This window comes from Phaethon lepturus, unplaced genomic scaffold (genome assembly GCF_000687285.1).
Source record: "Phaethon lepturus isolate BGI_N335 unplaced genomic scaffold, ASM68728v1 scaffold361, whole genome shotgun sequence".
NCBI lineage: Eukaryota > Metazoa > Chordata > Aves > Phaethontiformes > Phaethontidae > Phaethon > Phaethon lepturus.
The window spans coordinates 35,053-57,533 of NW_010516973.1; the positions used below are offsets into that span (position 1 = coordinate 35,053).

The 22,481-nt window shown below is 34.6% G+C and overlaps 1 protein-coding gene across 1 annotated transcript in view; it reads right to left on the reverse strand.

Moving 5' to 3' along the window:
* The window catches only part of AKAP9 (A kinase (PRKA) anchor protein 9), an 87,527-nt gene that overhangs the window by 21,768 nt on the left and 43,278 nt on the right, over window positions 1-22,481 (reverse strand). The window contains exons 20-29 of the mRNA XM_010296234.1: window positions 22,061-22,272; window positions 16,581-16,743; window positions 11,592-11,804; window positions 8,912-9,144; window positions 7,033-7,152; window positions 3,713-3,889; window positions 3,482-3,586; window positions 2,902-3,054; window positions 2,462-2,641; window positions 1-121 (exon numbers count right to left, since the gene is read on the reverse strand). The exon at window positions 1-121 is cut by the window's left edge and continues 989 nt beyond it. Coding sequence (XP_010294536.1) covers window positions 1-121; window positions 2,462-2,641; window positions 2,902-3,054; window positions 3,482-3,586; window positions 3,713-3,889; window positions 7,033-7,152; window positions 8,912-9,144; window positions 11,592-11,804; window positions 16,581-16,743; window positions 22,061-22,272 — 1,677 coding nt within the window. The remainder of the gene's footprint in view (window positions 122-2,461; window positions 2,642-2,901; window positions 3,055-3,481; window positions 3,587-3,712; window positions 3,890-7,032; window positions 7,153-8,911; window positions 9,145-11,591; window positions 11,805-16,580; window positions 16,744-22,060; window positions 22,273-22,481) is intronic.

A 22,481-nucleotide genomic window follows, 5' to 3' on the forward strand; every position in this document is an offset into this window, starting at 1 on the left:
TTACATCATTCAACTGCTCTATTTCCTCATCATTGTTTTTCTTCACACGTTCTTGATCACTTTTCAGACATTCTACCTGGGCTTCAAGCTCTCGTATGTGCTCATTTTGCTCTTCGATAAACTGAAAAAAATACAAGAAAAGAACTTCATAATGGGTAACTATTAAGCCCTCAGATAATTTTTCTCCTGGAGTTCAGAGCAACAGTTTAATCAAACATCGAAATATCTTGTAAAAGAAAGTATGTTCTCTGTGAGTGTCTTAATGGGATGTATCTTGCAAAGCTTTATCAGGACATCTTCACATTGGACTGACAAAGTAGCCTGTGGCATTAATGAACTGCAAAATAGGTGTGAAAGCATCAAATGAACTGAAAGCATTTGTAATATTTGTATAAATATATAAATATATTTGTAATATATGAAACACTGAAGTTTAAGCGTTCACAACACTTTTTTGCCCAATAGTTTGGTCTGAAGCTGTCTTGTTCTTTTTATTGAAAATTAAAACAGAAACAAGTGCAGTGGTCATATCTGCTGTTCAATGTTCTTATGAAATCAAGGTTTAATATACTATTTTTACTCAAAGAATTCTAAGGAACCAAGATTTATGAAGCTTAAAATTTAAAGATTTACCTGCATTAAATTACATACAGAACTTCCTTTAAAAAAATAAAAAAGCTTACTGTATACAGGTCAGATATGTTCAGTGAGACTAGACAGATACTGTGTCCTTCGTGCAAAAGCACCTTTCATTCATGTGGTCAACTAGATTCATATAGGACACAGCCAATTAAGACGGATATGTATTTTAAGTACAAATAGACCTCTTATTAAGTGTATTGAAAAATGAACCCCCCCCAAAAATTATAAACGTGACCATATAAATTAGAGGGGCTGATTTGCCAGCCAAGAACTTACTTTTAAAAATCCACAGAGACTAAAGGAAGCTCAAAACCACTAAATAAAATGTGAACAAGTCATTGATTTTCAGCAGAAAGGAACAGTGGTTCTGGTGACTGCTGTCAAGTCGGCATAAGTTTCTGTTCTTCATAACATAACGGAATAAAGGACCACAGAAGGCAAATAGAGCAATTAAAAGAAAAGCACTTAGTGGAATGAAGATGTCTAGGGGACTAGGAAGGAGATTAACGTAAGAACGATCTATTATTCTTTAATACTGATCTCATAATCAAGCAGAGTAATTAATGCCCTGGAAAATATAACTGAGTAAGAGGATTAAATTAAGAAAATGAAACTTCATATAACAGGAGAAGAACCAATCATTAAAATTAATTGTATCTGAATCCTGGGTATTTTTCTCAAGGCAAGTGATGTAACTGTATTACTATGGTCATTGTATAAGGCAGAACCATTATGGATTCCTTAAGTATGATCTTTCCTAAATCCAATTCTATGTTTTGTCATTATTCACTGAGATTTATTATAACTAAATTTTGCACATAAAAACTCAGTGAAATTATCCAGCTCGGTCAGAGCTCTATTTTTGTATATTCAGTTATGTCCTAGTAGAATGTTATCCTAAATGTTCCATCAGCCACTGAGGGGCAACAGAACTCTTGTTCTTAGCTTACTCAGTAATACTTGCTTTGCGGGTAAAGTTTACGACTAATAAATTTTCACATTCAAAATGGTCAGAAGGCAAAATTGATCCACTGAAAAAAATCCAATTTTCTTTCTATAAAAAATTTGAGACCAAAGGCCTGTTTCTGCTGTCACATCAATGCAAAATAAGTAGTATTCCTGTTGAAATCAAATACATTATATCTGTATAAAATGGAAGTAAGCCAGAAGAAGATGAAGCTCATTATCATAAAAACACATATTTGAAAAATAACAGAAAGCTACAGGTGTTGAATTTCAGTAAATAAAAGAAAGATTAATATGTTTCTTTCTTGCTCTCAATTTCTAATAAAACGCAGCATTTTGTTTGCACATCCACCATACTTCAAACCGGATTAAAGATGTTGCCAACATTGATATGACAACAATATATTTACAGAAGCTCATGGAGGACGAAAGTTCAACTGCTAAAAAAACTATAAAATCCAACATGATCCAGCAGGCAACACTGAAAATAAGTCATTGTAGGGAATATGGTAGAATGAATGCCAAGATTGAATTCAGCTACCTATATACTATTAAATGTTTGGAAGTATTAGAAGAGTAAGGAATGAAGAAGAATTTAAGACAAAAACTCAAGCAGAAGTAAGGCAGAACAATAAAAAAGATGGAAGCAAAAAGTATCCTTTGTAAAAAACAAGACAAATGACTAAAAACAGATTTGGGTTAAAGCGTTGCTTGAAACTGAAGCATTTGCATTTTGAAATTAAGGCAGCAATAGAAGATAATGTAATTGGGGGGAGCGGGCAGAGGGTTGTTTTTCTTTAAAACAGCTAGCAACACAAAGTAGGACTCTGAAAAACATTTCAAAAGTATGTACTTTGTTGTCAGTTGTGACTTCAAGTTGCTGTTGCAGTTTTGCAATTTGTTCATGAAGATGATTTATTTCCTGCTCCTTTTCTTGCATGATGTGAGCGAGCCTTCCAGCCACTAAATGATGGTCCTTTATGGTGGCATCTTCAGATTTCTGGATAGCTAGTCCCAGTATTTCCATTTCATCCTACCAAAAAAACCCCCCAAAACCATATTACAGTTGTACATAATGTTTTCTGCATATTCTTGTATGAGTATTTAGGGCATAGGAATTAAAATAAACAAATTGCATGGAATGAGAAGTCATTATATGAGCTTTTTAGTGTTTTGCAATTTGAACTGGGAATGCTTGAGAAAGAGAAAGAATTTGGCATCTTGCTTTTTCCAGGAACTTATTGCTGGGGAGGAGGGAGAATAAACCTCTAGGCTTCTCTGTTACACAATTACCTTAAATAATTTGTTCTCTTGTTCAAGTTCTTGCAAGTGTGTAGTGGACTCCTTTCGCTGAATTTCCAATTGCATGTGCAGTTGCTGAACTTCTTCATTTTTATTTTCTAGCTCCTCTCGAAACTGCTCCAGTTGCTCCTCAAGGTTTGTGACCTATGTTTCCAAAACAAATGGTGGAAAAGGAGTAGATGGCCATAGCATAAATTAAATAATTTCCAAGTGCAATGACTACAGTATTTGGTTTGGTATGCACAAACAAAAGAATATGTACTCAGTGACATTCTGAGTCCTTAAACTGAATGGAATTTTAAAACCCGCTAAAAATCAGCTGAAATCACTATGAAGTTTTTCTTAATTGAGATGAATTTTTATTGCAGAAACACTCTTGTAAGTCATATGCATTAACATAGACAACAACAACAGTTATCATGGCTCACAAGAGAATTTCAAAGAGATTTGGACTGCTGTCTCTCTGATCTGTTAAAAAATTCCATCTGCACAGTTTATGAAACTCAACAGAAAGCAAAACTGACAAAACAAAATATCAGTGGAAACATGGAACATTTCACAGCTATTTTACCTCCTTTTCCTTTCTGTCCACAGCTTCTCGTTCAGCTTGCAGTTGTACTTCAAGAGGTAATTCTCCCTTTACTGTGATGGTGCCAAACTGTTTCCTTTCCTCCACCTTTAAACATACATTATAAATTAGTAACTTAATTTGCTTAATAATAAACAAATAAAAAAAATATTGCTTTGTTCTCAAGAAAATAAGAAAGTAGTAAATACATAATAATTTTAGACCAAGCAATACCTTTTGCAAGTTGTCTGCACTGATGATTAAGGCTTGTTCCAGTTCTCTTATCCTGCATTCTAGTTTCTCAATTTCTTCATTTCGTTCTTGTATATCTCTTTGAAGTTGCTCCTTAGAGAGCAAAAGCTCACTGCATTTGTCTGTTTTTTCTTTTAAATGATTTGTTAACTGTTCAACCTGGTGACAATATGGTAAGTAGATGAATATATTGTACTAGATTGGATGGGTTTGCTAGCAATAGCAACAGCACTCACTTTTGACAGAGGAAACACATCCCTCTTTTTTTTCTTGTAATGAAACTCTTACTCTTTAGGTGAAACAGAATGTAAAGTTAGGATATTGTAGTGCTACATTCAACAAATAAAAACAGCATTTTTAAAGAAGTGGTATGTTCTGTGCTATATCACCTACACTCTAGAACTGACCTTGTCCTTCTGAAGCCTTCAGACTCTAGTCAGTTAGAAGCCAGAAGCATGGCATTCCTACATCCCTATGCAGCCCACCAAAAGCATACGTTTAACATCTATGGATGGAATATCTTGACCCTAAGGTCAAGATGCTATTTGCATTTTTGAGAAATATCATAATTCTAAAAATCTGTGGCAAAATTATTCAAAATAAGGAGTAATTAGTGACATACAGACATTTCCTAAAACTCACTAGGTCTTTAACTTTGAAGAGAATTGCTATACTTCAATCTTGAGCAACAGGAACTTTGTTTTCTTGCTGAGTTTGTTAAATGGGACCAAATAGGTGTGATGGATGATATAATTTCACTTTCTATAAGGGACAAAGCATCCAAATAAAACATTCTGAATCTCAGTAGTTCAGATGTTTGCGGCTCAGAAACAACATATTAAAAGAGTAACTGAAGTTGTAGAGATAGGAATGATCCCAGTTGTAGCCCTATTTCAGAAATGATTAATCAAAAATACATATAGGAAAGATGTGCAACAAATCCATGGTATTAGGCCCGATGCACAGAGTTAAGACCTGAGTTAAACTAAGTAATCAAGAAAGAGACATGGAAAATAATATTTGTCCCAGTCAAGAAACTAATTTCAGTATTTACAATTAGGAAGTTACGATGTAGCCAAAAGGTAGAAGACTCAAAGCATTTCAATAGATAGGAGAGAAGAGGACCAGAACATAAAGCTGACAGGATGGTATTATTGACGTTATCCATCCATGAGTAACATCAAAGTCTGAAGTGACCAGAGAAAAGTCCTGAGAGAGAAATGGAAAGAGAAAAATCAAGTCTAGAGCAGACTCTTTATGACAACCCTCCCGGGAAAAAGTTGACAGAGTAAGCTGAAAAAACAGTAAGAAAGAAATTAAGTTATTAATAGAAAATGCTCATGGCATTCACAGAAAGCAGAAGATGCAACTATGAAAAAATAAGGCAGCTATCTCAGAAAAGCATGAGAAATAATGACAAAATATTTTGTATTAATGGAATATTCCAAGTAACATTGTGACATCAACTATGTAGTAAGACTATGTGCCTCATTTAATAAAAACTAAAAGTAAATCTAATACACGATTGAAAATTCTGTCTATAATTTGTAATGTATCACATTCAACACCACCCAGATCTGAAATAGCTGCTATACCTCTGATGCTTGCAGACATTATTGTTTATGTTTCCACCTAATAAAACATTCTAATGTAAAAGCATCTAATACAAACCTCAAAATTTTAATCACACAGCTGTCTTTCATTTTAAAGCATTCTTTAAATTTCCACTGTAGCATATCTGCCAACATGTGTATATGTGCATACAAATCAGGACGATTTTTACATACAAATTCTGTACAGAAAAATAGGGCATTTTTTATTATGTCATCAAATTTGATTCTTTTTTTCTTGGGAGAATTTTTTATTTTAAATGTGAGAATTTTAACCAGGAAATCACATGCTACCCATGCCCCAAATTATAAAAAGATACATAATGAAATGAACACAAAGTGAACATCCTGGATTCAGGAAAACTGATTGTGCTAAAAAGTTTCCACCATCTGTGGAACATGTCACCAGGAGAGGAGCGCGCGCACACTTTGTGATAGAAGGAAATAGATGTGGAATTGCTCCACTTGTGTTAACACACACAGAGCTAATTCCAGAAGATTCATTGTTCACAAAGGCTGATGATAGCTGTATCACACAGAACTGACTGAATACTTTGACTGTAAGATTTTTTAAAATAAAAACCTTTGTATTAAAATATATTAAAAAGAACCCCGATGAAATACACCTCTAAATCTGAGAATTGTAAGTAAATAAATATTTTGACAACCTGCATCTCACATATATCAATTTATGTCCTATTACTCTCCATGATCCTATAATGCAGAATACTAAATATTGCTAATATTTAAGAATTGAATTACAGCAACTGAACTACCTCAGTAAGAACTTTGATTTGAAAATCACAGTGCAACCTAAGAAGAGGCATTTTAATACTGAAAATCAGGCAAGAAAATAACTCAAATATATCGTCCTTGCTAAAAAAGCAGGACACAAAAAAACCCACAAAAAATAAAATGCAATTTAGTTGACTAACAGGTCATCAAACAAAACATGTAAAAGCTTCATAACATATAGCATTTGCACTGCTGCCACTTTTCTTGATTTTCCAGGAGTTTTCCATGACTCCCTTGAGCTACTGTTCTACAGACACTAAATTTGTTTCACTGGAGACAGCCTTTCACTGGGCAGGTTCAAGTGTACACAGAGCACTATGATATCTCAGGTGCTAAACCTTGGTTACTCAAGCCCTCCAGTTAGTGTACCTATGCAGGACGTCACAAAACAACATAAGAACATGTGAAATTGCTAAAGTAGTCCTGAATGTTTCCACAGGCTTTTGAAAACAGTGGATTTTCTAAATTAAGTTATATGAAAGAGCCTTTTTGAAAGTTATGAAGCTTCTGTATGACTACTACCCTAAAACAGTTTCACCATTTTCCCCCAACACCTTAATCTTCAGCTAAGGAAGGGATATTAGGATAAATTTCTTCACCTAAAGGGTTGTCAAGCAGTGGAACAGGATGCCCAGGGAAGTGGTTGACTCACCATCCTGGAGGTATTTAAAAGCTGTGTAGATGTGGCACTTAGGACATGGTTTAGTGGTGGACTTGGCAGTGCTAGGTTAACCGTTAGACTTGATCTTAAAGGTCTTTTCTAGCCTAAATGATTTAGTTTCCTGGCGTATAAATGGATGCAAGTTAGGTACATCATAAAATGGCTTCATTTCAATAACATAACAGCTGTCAACTTGTCATTTATATTCATTGAGTACAAGTAATAAAATGTGTTACCTCTCTGGTTTGATGTTCATTGACAGGCTGACTCCTTTGTGGAATCTTAAGCTGTTGTTCCAGCTTCTGTATCTCTTGCTGGAATACATCTCTCTCATGCTCTCGGTCAATTGCTTGCTCCTGGAAGTTAAGAAATTATGTGGATGCACCATTTGATTTAAAAACTATCTAAATTAAGTATATTACTACTCCTTATTTCCGTTAATGTGAGGCTGGTAACAGTATGTCAGTATTTTTAAGGTCACAGAACCTCTTGCAACTACAATTAAAACATTTCTTTCATCATTTGGGGCAACAAATTTCACAATTTTTCATTTAAAAAAATAGTACAGCATAGATACATCCATACATACATGTTTCACAAAAATGACAGTCTTGTTTCTTCTGTTCCAGATACACCACAAAAATTGTAATAAGCCAGTATTTTATTATTTCCTTTCCTAATGTTTGCGTTTGATATATGTAGCATAAGTAGAAATTAATAATAGAAATTAACTCTATATTAATATTGATGAGGAGCCAACAGAAAAACCACAATTGTTAGAATTTTTAATTTCAGTTTTACTTTTGACCAATTTCAATTGTTATATCCCAGTCTGACATTTGGGAAATACATCTTTATATAGGAAATAATGCGCAACTGGTAGCATACAGTGAAGCATCACCTTGATATGCCCCTTTGTAAAACAGACACACCTTATCAGCATTAAAATGGACTAGCTGAAGTATCTGATACAAAGAGGAATGCTTCTGTTCAGCAACAAAATACTTTCCAAAAATTCAGGAAACTGGAGTAAAACTTCAACCTTTACAAGTTGCAGGTTTTAAAAACTCACCTGCTGTTTCAAAGAAACAGCAGAATTCTAATGCTGCTATTACAAACAGCTACTCATCTCAGTGGTCTGTAACTCTCCAGTTCATGCTATTGATAATCCCAAACCATAATGCATTTATGACTATGGAACTTTTAATAGGAATTTTTACTTCTGAACCATGTCCTATTATGACACACTAGTTTCAGTGAGAAAAATAATCTTGTAAACACAGAAAATGAAAGAAAACAGATCCATTTGTGCTAAGAAGTATCTGGAAAGATCTCTCCTTTAGTATCGCTTAATAATAGATTATGCAGAGAAGGTGCCACTGGGTGTTATACTTATTATGTAAAAAATTACTGCACCCTACTGCTGTCAGCTAGAGAGTTCATTGAGAAGGCACAGAAATAATAGTTTTCTCCCAAGAGCAGCATAGACACTTAATAGGAAAAAATGGGAAAAGAAGGAGGTGGGGAAGATGGTTGCTGAAAATGAGGCAGAGTCTAAAACAAAATTGCACAGATAGCCCAAAGCAGGAAGAAGTTGAGTACAACAGAGCCACTGTGAATGGGGACAAATACACATAAAACATAACTGGCTGGAGGGTGTAGCTCAATATCCGGAGGTAGATTACTGGATACTATGAAGGAAGTCTATAAAAGAAAAACTTAGAGAAATTACACTTTCAGTTTCCAAGTACAAATAAAGCTGACTACTGAATTCCAACAGACTTCATTAAAAAACATGGAAAATACACCAACTGTTAAAAAGGAATGTCACAAAAATTTAAGTTTCCTCATTAATTTTTCCTCATTATTTTAAACATTCAAGAAGCCTGCTAAGTTATACTTGGAAATACAGGGCAGTCCAAAGCAAGCATCTCAAACAAATTTTCAACTTTTAAAATACTAATTAAATTTTTGGGCTGGAATCTATAACACTGTTACTAGTGTGTGCTTCTTTATGTTTGCTCAAAATCTGAAAAAACTAGCATTTCCCACTGAACTAAACACCGGTGCAGGTGCCCACTCACCTTCATGAAACTAGCCTTTTACCATACTTACATCTAGAAATTTTCTTGTTTTCTCAAGCTGCTTTTCCAAAGCCTGGTTTTGCTGCCTTAAATCCATTAGTTCTGCATTTTTTTCTTGCTCTAGTTCTATGAAACGATTGACCTGTTCTTCCAAGTCTATTTCCAAGACTTTCACTTGCTTCTGAAGGTCATCATACTCTTTTTCAGCTTGACGCTGTACTTCAATTTTTTCTTTCATTAGCTTTTCTGTTTCCTCCAGTAACTCTGGTTATAATAAAAGCATCATACACTACTTTTAGATATGAATATTTAGTAATGTTATGAAGCAAAACCACTCCCCAAGGTATCCATGCTGTACTCTGCAGAAGGATGTGAACTGGTTTGGGTTTTTACTATTTTTCATTTTTTGGAAATATATTTCCTTCCAAGAAATAATCAAGATTATCATTAAAGCAAATTCATATTAAAATTACTATCCTTTAGTTAGTCTTCAGAGGACTGTTAGTGAAGTTGTATCAGATCACTCCCCTGTTTAAGTTTCATACAAATTAAAAAGTCTTTGTGTAATTGAAAAGAAAATAAAATGCATGGGTTCAAACTACAGCTAGAGTCAGCACAGAGGTTAACAATGAAGTACAGAAAACCCAACCCTCTTCTCATCCCCAGTGTCAGTAAAAGTAATCCACTGCCAGTCTTCATCGTTTAACGTGATACATATAAATAATTCAAAGGAAATATTGAAGGACTTAGCAAGGTTGCTGGGCAGACAGAGAGGGAAATAACTGACCTGTAACTGGACCTTTGTAAAATCAGTGACTGCATGGATGACCAATTTTGAGTCCTCATGAAAAGGCTAGCAAGCATATATAGTAAAGTCCCAAACCACTCTATTAAGACTCTTAAGCCACAGCCCATTGAAGTACATATTAACTAACCGTACGAATCTCTTGAGGTAATATCCAAACTGTAAAGTGCAATTACATTTGGAGAATCTTTAAAACATGATTGATAATTAGACAGTAACAATAAAATTTACTTTCACTATAGAAGAAAGATCCTTTAGGCACCATCATCTTACATCATATTTAACCAATTCCCATTTCTAGGTAACGATTATATGTACCATTATAATACAGTGTTTAATTATCCTCATGAATTACTCAACTGTATTTGGAAGTAAAAAGAAAAAAAAAGGGCTACAAAATATCCCTCCAATACCATCTAAGTATCTGTAATTCAAAGGTGAATAAGATGATGGTTATTCATGAATTTGCTTATTATGCTTAGAAATTATAAGAAATGTTGTTAGTGAAGTGTAGAACTGAGTATGAAATACAACACCAAAGCTGCAGGCCAGTAAGAATTACAAGTAATGTCAGTAAGCCAAAAGCCCAATAATCCTGATTAACAATGTCAGTACGTTTAAGTCTTCCACCCAATTACAGATTGGCCATGCAACATACAAACACACCTGCTTGGGAAGCTGCATCGACTGCAGCATCTACTAGGCCTAGGAGAATAGAGAGAGAAAGAAAACAAAAAAAAGAAGCAAAGTAATTCACATGCCAGCTATAGTTTTCTTGTGGTGCAACAATGTAAGAGAAAATGAAGCCAAAGATAGATGTGGCATTTAATGACAAAGTTGCTGAGATAACTTAGGGAATGTGGTAAGTTATTCTGGTATGCATGATATTAAGTGCCTACACATATTTACAGAATTGTTTATCCTTACAGTTGTTGTACATGAAAATAAATTTAAACTACTTGGAAACCTGAAACATATAACAAATAACTAAACTGGAGTCATAGACATGGAACATCTTTACTATAAAGTAGGAAGCAACAGGTTGTTCTTAAAATTTCATTGTTACATAAATTGCAAATACACACTGAGATGTGTAATTTATAAAAACAGCAACATTATAATTTGCCATAAACTTTCAGAAATTAAATAAAAAGCTGATTTCACTCTGCTACTTACAATGCAAGCACTGCAATCCTTGAAAGATCAGTACTCCTTCAACAGCACTGTTCTAATTTTTTTCCCATCTCAAACATAAAATATTAACTAAAGTTATTAGTTTAAGGAAGAATTAAAAGACACATTTACTTCATGAAGGAAATGCTTTTTTTGAGTAAGCAGTTAGATTACATTTGACATGGTATGTATCTGGAATTTTCACCATCCGTGCTGAAAGCTTTCGTTACTGATATATAATGGGGCTTTCCTTATCATGCAACTTTTGTGCCATTCTTCCCCCAAAGAGGAATTTGTTAGAAACGTCTATCTTCTGTGTCTAAAATAAGTATGGCCATCATGTGTAGTTCAGTCATGCTCTGGTAGGTATGCTTGTTAGACCCTCTAAAAGTCTGTTTGGAAAGTATTTAGACCAGTATTTTTATCCACAGGTGCTAACTTGGGGATATTCCATCTCCATCAGTAAAATAAATAAAAGCAGATTTTCAGATGTATCAAGCTTTTGCAAGCTTAAAGAACAATTGTGATTGCTCAACACTTCTAAAAATTCAGTCATTTTTTGTTCAAATATCAAGAAAAGCTATCATGCTAACATTAGGCATCAAGTATGAAAATATCAGTTCGCCCTATCACATTTTTATTAATGATGACAAAGATGGGGGGAAAAAACCTTCACCAAGTTTACTTATTATTTATAAGAAAATCTCATAGAAAGGTTGTGAGGAATACATACGTTGCTCTACTGGCCCCGCATCTGCTCTCATGGCATCCTTCTGCCTGGACAGTAACTCCTTTTCTTCCTGGATCTGCTGCTGTTCCGCCTCTAACTCCTGTAATTTGTTACCTGTACACAGTAGTTCTTGCTCAAGATGGTCAATTACATCTATTTTTTCCTGGAGTTGTTTTTCCAGAAACGCTTTTTCATCTGCATAACCATCAATGAGTCCTGTAGAACATCAATTTTGGGGCAGTTTTAATAAGACAATAAGGAACAACCTGATTTTTTTGCATGGTAAAGTCACTATAGTATTCTCACAAGAATGCACATGCATGTTAGATATTCATCATCTGACAACTTCTAGTTCCTGTCCTTGCTATTCTTCCATGATGAAAAAATTATAGGAAGGATAGCAGAAGACCAAATATCATTCTTAATTTTTTCTCAGAGCAAGATCTCTGGAACAAACAGGAATTCCTAAGCCAAGGAAAAATAAGTGTGTGATAAACACAGGAGAAATAACACATTTCAAATACGTTCAGGTGCCAGGTGTCATTTTAGGTTCCTCAAGATATTTGTCTGACCTCAAATCACAGTTTCTGTAAGATCATGTGTCTCCTGTAGGTCAGGTATCATACAGATGCCTCCAACACCACAAAGCACCAAAACTGGCCATAGGTGTCCATGTTTAGCACCTGAATCACTCCCAAAAGCCTTGTAACAGCTGACATCTAAGAAACAATTTCATTTTTTTACTATTTATATGCAATTTTTGAAGTAGCACAGAACGATTAATGATCATTTTCAGAGTGAATTTGGGACACTACCTTGAGAATGTGTCTTCTATGCTTTTAAAAATTGCTTCATAGTGAAGTAGTTTATATAGGAATCTGAGCAGGAGCTCTAGTTTAGCTTTATGAATGATATTACAGCTGTAAGAAATGTCACCTGCTTGGAATGATGCAGAAGTGGGCACAAATCTAAAGACTTTGGAAAAAAACAGTGAATTACCTAGGGCTGTACAAACTAAACTGAGCTCCTGTAATGGTACTGGCTTCAGAAGATTCACATCAGTCCTTTCAGAAACATCTAACCACAGAACACAAAAGGCATTTTTAGTGAATGACAGAAGCTACTGAACAGGTATCCCAAATTTCCATGGTAAGGTGTGTTCTGTCATGCATGGTATCGATGGCTCCAGAAGACAGACAGGACATCAGTCATACGAAGTCTAAACTTCCTCAGTTGGACATACACACCTATCTCACCAGTTTCTTCTTACTAAACCAACAGAATCTAAGTAGTATTTTTTCACTATCACACTATTTTCAATATGGAAGTACTTTTTCAGTATAAATCTACAGTCTTGAGCCAGTATAAAATGGATTTTACGCTGGCTTGAGAATATGGGAAAATTAAAGATGTTCCCATTTGTTATCAATGTAGACAAGGTAAAACCTCTGTGAGCACTTAGTTCCGTATCAGAGAAAAGCTGTCAAGAAGGAAATCAAGTAACAGTGGTCTTTGCATATACAGTCTGAGAAACACAGGTCTGGTCTTCATGCATATCAATCATGTACTGCTGACCAGTCTTTTCTTCCAGACCTGGATTCACAGAACATATCTGCATAGAGGGACTGGATGTTGAAACAAAAAATACTAAACTAGAAACATCATGAACAGCATTTCAAAAATTTGAGACAATACAAATTCTAGTAGTTATTCCCACTGTATCAGACACAGTTCACGATGAGTACTTAACAGACTGGAAGTTGAGAGGGTATTCCCAGGTTAAATGGAGTACACACACCCACTGAAAAGGTATGAACAACAAAGAAAATGTCTGCTAAGATCATGTGTTTGGGTATTTACTCCTGTCTTATTCCCCTCCTCCTTTTTTTTTTAAGAGATGTAATGAAAGCTGTCAGAGTTCAATGAACAAACTGGTATTAGCTTTTCTATCACGTTAGATAAGTCATATCTGACACCACTAAAACACTAGAGGTTTGAAAATGTCTCAGTCACAGCAGTTTTTGTGATAAGAAAGAAATGATCAAAAATGACAGATTTTATCTCAAGAGGAGACAAGAGTACCATGAGATCTACAATGAGCTAAGACATTGTTCTGCATACCTATCTAAGGAATTTGATAAGACAATGTAGGTTGCCTTTGTCAGAGTATGCTCACAACTCAGTTCAATGAGCAGCAGAAATTAAATAAAGAGTTCTACGGTATTTTTGTTTTGTTACATTAACACCAAAAAAAAAGGTGCCTGTCATTTAGAAGTGCATTAATTTCAGAAGTTCACAGAAAAAAAGGATGAAAAAAGATTTAATTAATTTAGGAGTTATAAAGCATTAAAGCAATAAAAGGGACAAATTAGCTGAATTCCTGCAAAAGACTGAACTGAATTAATTCTCTACATGTGACATAAAACTGCAGCTAACTTAAAAACTCAACTGCACAATATATCTATCAAAGGCTAAAACTAACATCAAATTCTGTCTCTCATATTCCAGAAGTGTTCAGGAACAAAATTAACACAGCCAGTCTGCCAAGTATTATGAACTGACACTGCTATTGCTCTGATTAAAATTACATTCCAGGTAAAATTTTTTTGAAGATTGTTTCCGCTTTATATGCTTCCAAGTTTTTTTTCCCCAAATAAAACATTATCAGATAAAATCCTAAGAGTGCAAAACACAACTTCATAGCTCTCACTAGATTTTTGTGTTTAATATATTTTCTTTGCTAGCAAAAAATACATACTTGACTCATCTGTTATATCTCCAAAGCAGGCTCTGCTAGAATATTTCAAGCATTTAATAATATTTTACAGGTAAATTTTGACTTCATTTACATATGGGCAATCCCATTATCTACAAACTGGCATCTAGTAAGAGTTTGCAGTTTCTTTACTGCTATTAGTTTGTTTGCACAAGCAAACTTTATAACAGAAGTGCATTGCTCAAGGAAAAAAACTAGTTAATTTTAGAATTTTTTGCTTGTCTAGTGGTAATAGGATAAAAATAATAATGAAAATATGAAAATAAAAATGCATAATAAGCAGGTCTAGTTCTGTGGGATGTCATCTTCAAATATAATTATGCATGCACTATTTGCAGTGGAGTCCTGCACAAACGGAAATGTATTTTTTGTAAATGAAAAGGCAACCTCGCCGTTCTTAGTGGAGAACCTGTCTAAGCCAAAAAATACAGACTCAGAAGGCAAAGCAACAGAGATAAGTTCATAATAAAAATCTTCAAATAAAAAAAATTATTCTCTAGTGTTATTTTTTAAAAATGTTACTCATAAGATTAAAACTATGCAGACAACTCTGTTATAATGACAGATTCCTACTTTCAAAGAAAACTTAACACTAACCTCTCTTTGTCGTAATGTATTCGTCTATTTTACTTTATTACTGAAGATTTGTGATAAAAATTCTATCAAAACAAAAATATTATCCTCCAAGGAAAACAGCAACAGACATAAAAGCGGCCTACGTTCTGAAATCCATCAATATGGAACAGTTTTGTAACTCCGTGTATACAAGAATATTAATTCTTACGTCATCTATATTTTGGTGGAAGATTTCACCTTTTTTGCATGTTAAGATGTGTTCCATAAAAGTTTTTTTTACTCTTAATTTAATATTATAAAAAGGAATAATACCTGTTTCAGATTTGAAAATATCCCCTCTGAAGTCAATTTTCCTTCTTTCTAGTTTTGCTAAAGCTACTGAAATGCTGCAGCCAGTACTGCTGCTGATGACACACAACATTTATGCTGTATGAACTGGCAGGCTACCAACTGTGCCTCACACCACATTTTAGACACATGGCTTCGAAACCTGCACTTCTTTTCAGGTTTTGCATGTCCCAGCTATTAATAGTGTGTAAACCCATGTTGGATTATCTATGTAAAAAGAAGAGGAAGGCTGGCAGGGTAGCATTCTCCAGGAATAACATTTGGCTATGAAACTAAGTCTATGCTCCCACTTTGAAACAGAGAAATCTGCTGAGCTTCAGAACTAACCAAAATATATTTCTGTTTACTTCTACAGAGATCCTACCTAAGGGGTAGGTGTTTTTTGCATCTTTTCCAGATGCTAATTACAAACAGATAACAGTAGAAATGCTGGGTGAAAACAAAACACTATCGAAACAATTAAGCTACTTCTAAAGAACAAATTAAGCATCTGTCAGATTTGAACATATTTTCCTGATGTCAGAAAATTATTAGATTTCCCCTGTTGTAACACCCTACAATTTTTAATTGCTTCCTTAATGCAGTTGCAAATACACTTTAAAAGATCACTTCAAACAGAGTGCAAATTGAAACATATCACCATCATAACATCAAATTCAGAGTGAAGGTTCTATGTTTTTATCTATGTTTGTGTGGAACAAAGTCAAGCTCAAGAGGCAGCAGGTATAAACTGAAATATAGGAAAACTGCATTTCAACGTAGTAAAAAAGAAATCTAGGTGGGTTGGTGTTTTTTTTTTTTGCTTCCCCTCTTTGACAGTGGTCAAATACTGCAACAGGCTTCCCAGAGAGGCTGTGGACATTCAAAACTTGACTGGACACAGTCACGGGCAACCTGCTCTGCTTTGAGCAGGGTGTTGGAATAGATGATCTCCAGAGGTGTCTTCCAGCCTCAACTATTTATGATTCTATGATTCTAAGTTGTTAATATTTAAGCTTGTCTGCACAAAGAGACATGTTATGATGAAATAAATTAATTTTGAGGATAATAACACATATCCATCCTATTATTTTTAATAAGTCAGACAATAATAAATGAGACAAAGTTGGGAAACAACATCACAGAGTGGTTAATGTTGGAAGGGACCTCTGGGGGTCATCTTGTCCATAACTATCCAGAAGGCTGATAATATTCTAAAATTTGCAGAGAAATTGATCCAAATTGCAATTTCTTTATCCAGTTAATAGGCAAGTGAGTGCAAAGTTCAACAATCCATCAAAGCAGCTACTCACCTTCAGCTTTACTAAGCTCCAAAGCCAACTGCTCTCTGGCTTTGGTTTCTTCATTAAGACGTTCTTGTAGTTCTTCCTGATACTTGATAAATTCTGTAGCCTCTTGTTGCTTTTTGAAGGACTCTCGTATGAGTTCTGTCTGAGTAATTTTAGCATGTTCAAGCTACCACGGGAAGAAATTACAGAAGTTCGATAAACCAAAGGTTTTCTGATAAAGAACTATTCTATAATTCCTATTTAATTAACAGTTGCTTTACAGTGTGATGAGAAGTCTCACGTAACTTCACTGGACATTTGGTGAGATCTTTACTGAACGCACATTCGCAGACTACAATAGGAAGACTGACTCAGTGCAAAAATCTAAGCAAATAGGCCTTGTCAGCACAGTGAACTCAATAAGCCACCTGGCTAAATCCGTGTCTTTGTTCTGGTAATTCCTGGTTTATGAGTTTACACTAGATTCACCTTTATTTACATATGAATTTTGTACTAAATATGAGTAAGCTATATACTTAGAATGGCTAGAAAACATTGCATAAAATTGGCAGAAGTTTCGATATAAATTGACACAAGTGGTGTTTCACTTCTCTCCTCAAGATGAAGATAAATGAGAACACCAGGAAAACATGAATTTTGAATGCACCACACTTTTCAACCAACAAGGCAGTAAAGGAGTGCTTCTTCCAACTGTGTCCACCTAACTGCTTGTCTGATGGGTTAATATTTAATGTGTACGACCACCAATGTAGTGCACAGATTGTACATCACTAACCTGAACTACTGGAAAATAGGACTGAAATGCATAAAATTGTATCCTTACTGCTCAGATTAGACATATCCAAAGTGATAATTGCAGAAATAATTAAAATGAGAATTAGAAAAGCAAAATACTAAAGAAGGAACATTAGTCTAATGTTAGAAGTTTTGATTACACACAATGTTTATCTAAGATAACAGCAAACTAGAGTCAATTACCAAGAAGATTTCTACTTCTCAACTGTTAACATTTACAGCCTACACTCACGTCTTTGAGGGACACAAATACAAATTGTCAAAGCTGAACCAGGCATGAGTTCCTAGTGTAGCCTGTACTCAAAATAAGCTAACTTACTTTGAATAACTTCAGAAAAAGAAATAACACGTATTTCCTGCTCCTCTCCTTTTTTTCTTTCCTTTGCATCTTTAATGCTATGGATATAGGCAGCTATGTGTAAGATAGTAACATCTCTGGCTTTGCTAGTTTCTATGAACATATTCTTTCTCTCAATTTCTTCAAAAATAAAAAGCTTTCTCACCATCTCCAGCTAAGTTCATGGGCATGATTAGCTTGCTCTAAAATCTCAGAAAAAATGGGTTAGGAACATTTCATAGAACATTGTAGACAAAATGACCCACTTATAAATAAAATTACCCTTTGAAAAGAATGTCTGAATAATCAATACATTCTCTTTTATAATACACTGAATTTGTATGCTTGATTTCTTTTCTACAGCATTCCTTTTTAGATGGACATCATTATCGTGAACTATTTATTCTGACAGGAGTTAAAGGAAGGTATAAATACTGCAACTGAGTATCTGTACTGGTTTGAGATACTTTAAAAACCAGGGAGTATTCTTACTTCAGTCTTACATTTAGAAGTGCATAATGAAAGACCCATCTCACATAAAAGGGAAACATGATAGCTTTACTGTACATAGACAACCATAAAAATGGCTTACTCAAATGCATCAAATACTCCAGCTAAAACTCAGAATAAAAATTATTCTCCAGCTCTTTTCAGCAATAACAACTCAAGGTATTATTAAAAATATCAGAGGGCAAACCCAAAAAGAAGCAGAAACACGAACATGATTTTTCAAGAACAAAAATTTCTTCACAGAACAACTGGAAGCCATTAGCAAGCTTGTGCTAATGTTACTAGTCACTGCATGAAAGCTATAAAGGAACAATTTTAACTGACTGCAGCCTCCCCTCCCAACGTAAATTATTCACAGTGAGAAAAATGTAATGTGATACGTAACTCTGAAGTGCTTTAAAAAAAGATTGCAAATCTCTGTAATTCAATATATCTCTGTGTCTGCTACATTTCTTTTGTTAGAAATGAACCGAGAGAATTGTATAATTAAAGCTTTTTCATTGCCCATTACAAACTGTCTAGGAAAAAAGCCTGTCAGCAGTACAGAATAACTTTAACGAGAGACAAGTTTATATAATTTTTCACTGCGTTCTCTTCTATTTAAGCTTGTTTAAAAGACAATTTCTTTTTAAAACTTTTATACTTACTGAATAGGGAGGTGTAGGCAAGGAGATCTTAGAGACAACTTTTAAAATGTGCCCGTTCTTTTTATGGCTGAAGTGAAAAATTGAAGTATTTACAACTACAGAATTATTCTTATCCAAGTGTTCAGCGAAAGGAAAAGGATATGGTAAAGGCACACGAGATTCAACCTCATATGTATCTTCTTCTTGGCCTTCAGTCCACAAACTACTAAACAGATTAGACGCCCAGTAGGTGCGGTAAGAATCCATTCCAAAAAATGTTGCTGTTGCTGTCTTCTCAACTGTCACATAGGTATTTTGCACTAGCTATGCTGGTTTTAGAAATTTCTAACAGGCATTCGTAACAGAACATGTACATTTAACAACCGGAAGACATGTATCAGCACTGTTGGTGAAAAACCTACTCAGAATCACCAGGAAGCCTCAGATCACATTCTCAAGCAGAGTAATTCAGGAGCTGAGTAATCCAAAATAGGGAGAAGTGCAGGAAAACTTCATGTAGTCACTCCTAAAAATCCTTCTTAGAGAAGTTTCACATGAAAAAGCCACAGAAATCTTCCAATAGCAGCTGGTAGGTAATTCCCAAGGCAAGGAAGCATAATTTTATTTTACCTGCACAGGTACATTGCAGCAGGCAAGCAAGCTAGCAGAACAGAAACTAAAAATGATTCTCCATCTCCACTACGGCAAATGAAAGAGAAATACAGGTATGTCATTATTTGCCCTCATTCTTGCTCTTGGAGTTAATTCAACAGGAGGAACTTTCTTCAAACTCTGCTAGTTTAAAGGCTTCCTGTTAGTATCTCCCAACTGAAAGACTGCAGGGGAGTGGCCTGACTTATTTACCTATACATAACACCAGCAGGTGGAATTTGAATTAATACACCCACAACATGCCTTGCCTGAAAAGATTCAAACTGCACTTCAGGTCTGAAAGTGTGTGTTCAGACAGGTCTCAAATAGTTACTTTGAAGATTTTGCCAGGTTTCTCTCACTCTTTTAAGTTTATTTTAAGAGATGGATACATGTCTGTATGCACAACAAAACTGATTAAGAGCAAAGGTTAAAAATATTTTCTACCTGTAATTACTTTTAGATTATTTTATCTACTCTGCAATATTTTATAAAGTATTCAGTTTCTGACTATTTAAAAATAATTGTCAAGTCACCTACAAACCTTTGGTACATACAGGAACAGTATATAATCCAGTAAGCACACAACAGACATTGCAAAGCAGACAAGCTTGAAAACTTGCAAAAGTACCTCTGCAGAACAGCCAGAAAAGATGTCAATACTTAGTCTTAATATTGTGGGAAAATGTGTAAACAGATTAACATTTTACTAACATTTTTTTAAAAAAACAGATATGATCATAAGGGATAAATCCGTATTTGTATAATTCATATTAATGAAAAAAACGTGTGTATGTGTTTGAGCCAAAACATAACTATGTTACTGGTATTGACAAGGTCTCAGCTACAAAGCTATGAAGTTAAAATAAACTTTCCTGATCAATTGAAAATAAATAAAAATAAGCTGCTTAGAATGTACTGGCTACTTTCATTGGTATCATGAAAAGTAAATACTTACTGTAAAAAATATCAGTCACAAAAATAAAATAATTTAGGACTTCGTATAAAACTACTGCATTTAAAGATCAGCAGCAAAATGTTCAGAAAAAAAGAAGCACCGAGTGGAGTGGAATAAATAATTGACAATACTTTTAGAATTGCAGCATGAATTCTGAATTACTGTAAAACTTTGGTGTTTTTCTTCATCTGTATCATTTGCTCTTTAAATGCAAGATTTCCTACAAATGCCTAACTACATTTTTTTTTTTTTAAGAACTCCATATATTGGAGTACCTGCATATCCTTTTTCGTTGTTATGTAATGCTAGGCCTTAAGCTGAAAAATTATCTCAAAAAGCTAAACATCTATTTTTAACTCATGCTTAAACAGAAGAGAGCTGTTGCAGAATGAGTTTGCAAATAAATGCCATGCAGAAACTGATTTACAAGATCCACCAGACTACTTACTTTAGTAAGCCAGAAAGGGGTTTGCTGAGTTTGTACTTAAATTACTTTTAACTAGTTTTTATCCTTTTAGAAGAAAAGAGTATCAACTTAATTTGTAAAGTATTTTTCAAAAGCAACAAATACTTAAATGCTTAAAACTTTTAAAGTACTAGACAACTGAATTTTCACATTACAATCATCATCACAGTTTTTTTTCCCCTTCATTTCCAGTAGTTATGATTTACACATTTTACACCAAGAGACAAGAAAGCAATGACTTTTTAGGTAGTATCATTACTAGGTTAACTAACAGATGGGTGTAGCATAAAACACACTGTATCCTTTGAATTCTAGTCTCAGATTAAAGAGCTGAGACTAAACACCGAGTTCTTCCAGAGAGACTGACTTAAAAAGTTACAGTGAGACACAGAGTATTTACTTAGATACTTTCAAATAGAGATGTACATCATCTAAAAGTAAAGCACACAATTTAAGCACTGTGATTTGAACTGCACTATGTATATAGCTCCCATTTCAATTAATGGTGAAGTACTCCAGAGAGCAACTAACATCCTATCATGCAAAGCACCCTGACAGCAAACAGAAAGGAGTACTTATACACTGCCTCTTTTTTGGAGACCGTTTGTGAATCACATACCTCATAAATGCGGGATTGCTGCAGTACAGACACCCTTTTCTGATAGCAAGGTGAATATGGGCTTAACTGGCCATGTTGAAATGATAGCTGCAAGAGACAGTAGGAGAGCTCCACCTTTTTGGCCAGTCAATTGCCTAAAATGTTTGTCAGGAGAACTGGGTACAGTTCCCCTTAATCCTCCCTCGTCACAAGAGCCAGCTGAATGTGCCCTGACACCTCCTGTCTCATCTCTGGATTGCAGCATAATGCCAATGACCCATATGAGCAATGAAAGATTGATGAACATGCCCAAATTCTGACTTCCTCTGCAGTACAAAGCAGATTTCTAACATGAATCTAAATTCATCAGTAATGTCAGGTTTGCAGAAGGCTTTTTTGGGTGTAAGCGCCTGAAGTATTATTTCAGCTTTCAAAATGAGCCTACAGGTTTTAAGCTTATAAAAACACATTCATCAGAAAAATAAAGAAAAAAAATAATTGAGACACAAAATTCAAAATACTTCACTGTTAGATCGCCCTACCTGATTTGAAGTTTCACTGATAGCTTCCAGAAGCTTTTCAACAGCCGCCTGTAGTCGAGAACTAATATTCAGAATGAGTTCTTCATTTTCAGGATCTATTTCCACTCCACTTTCTGCAAGATGTTGGCTCAGTAGTCCTTCATCCGTTGCTCCTGACCACATGTTAATATCATCATCTCCCATACTATTACTATGATATGAGGAACAGCACTCTGGAAAAACAATAGTTACCTTTTCACACAGACGCTTAGCACTTCAAAACATGAAAAAATCTACATCTGAGTTATGATTAGAAAGACAAGTCATAAAATAATTAAAATATTTCTATTGGTCACAAACACAGAAAGGGAAATATTGCATACTAAAACTTACACAAACAAGATACACAACGTGTTAACTAAAAACAAGCAGAAGGGAAAGA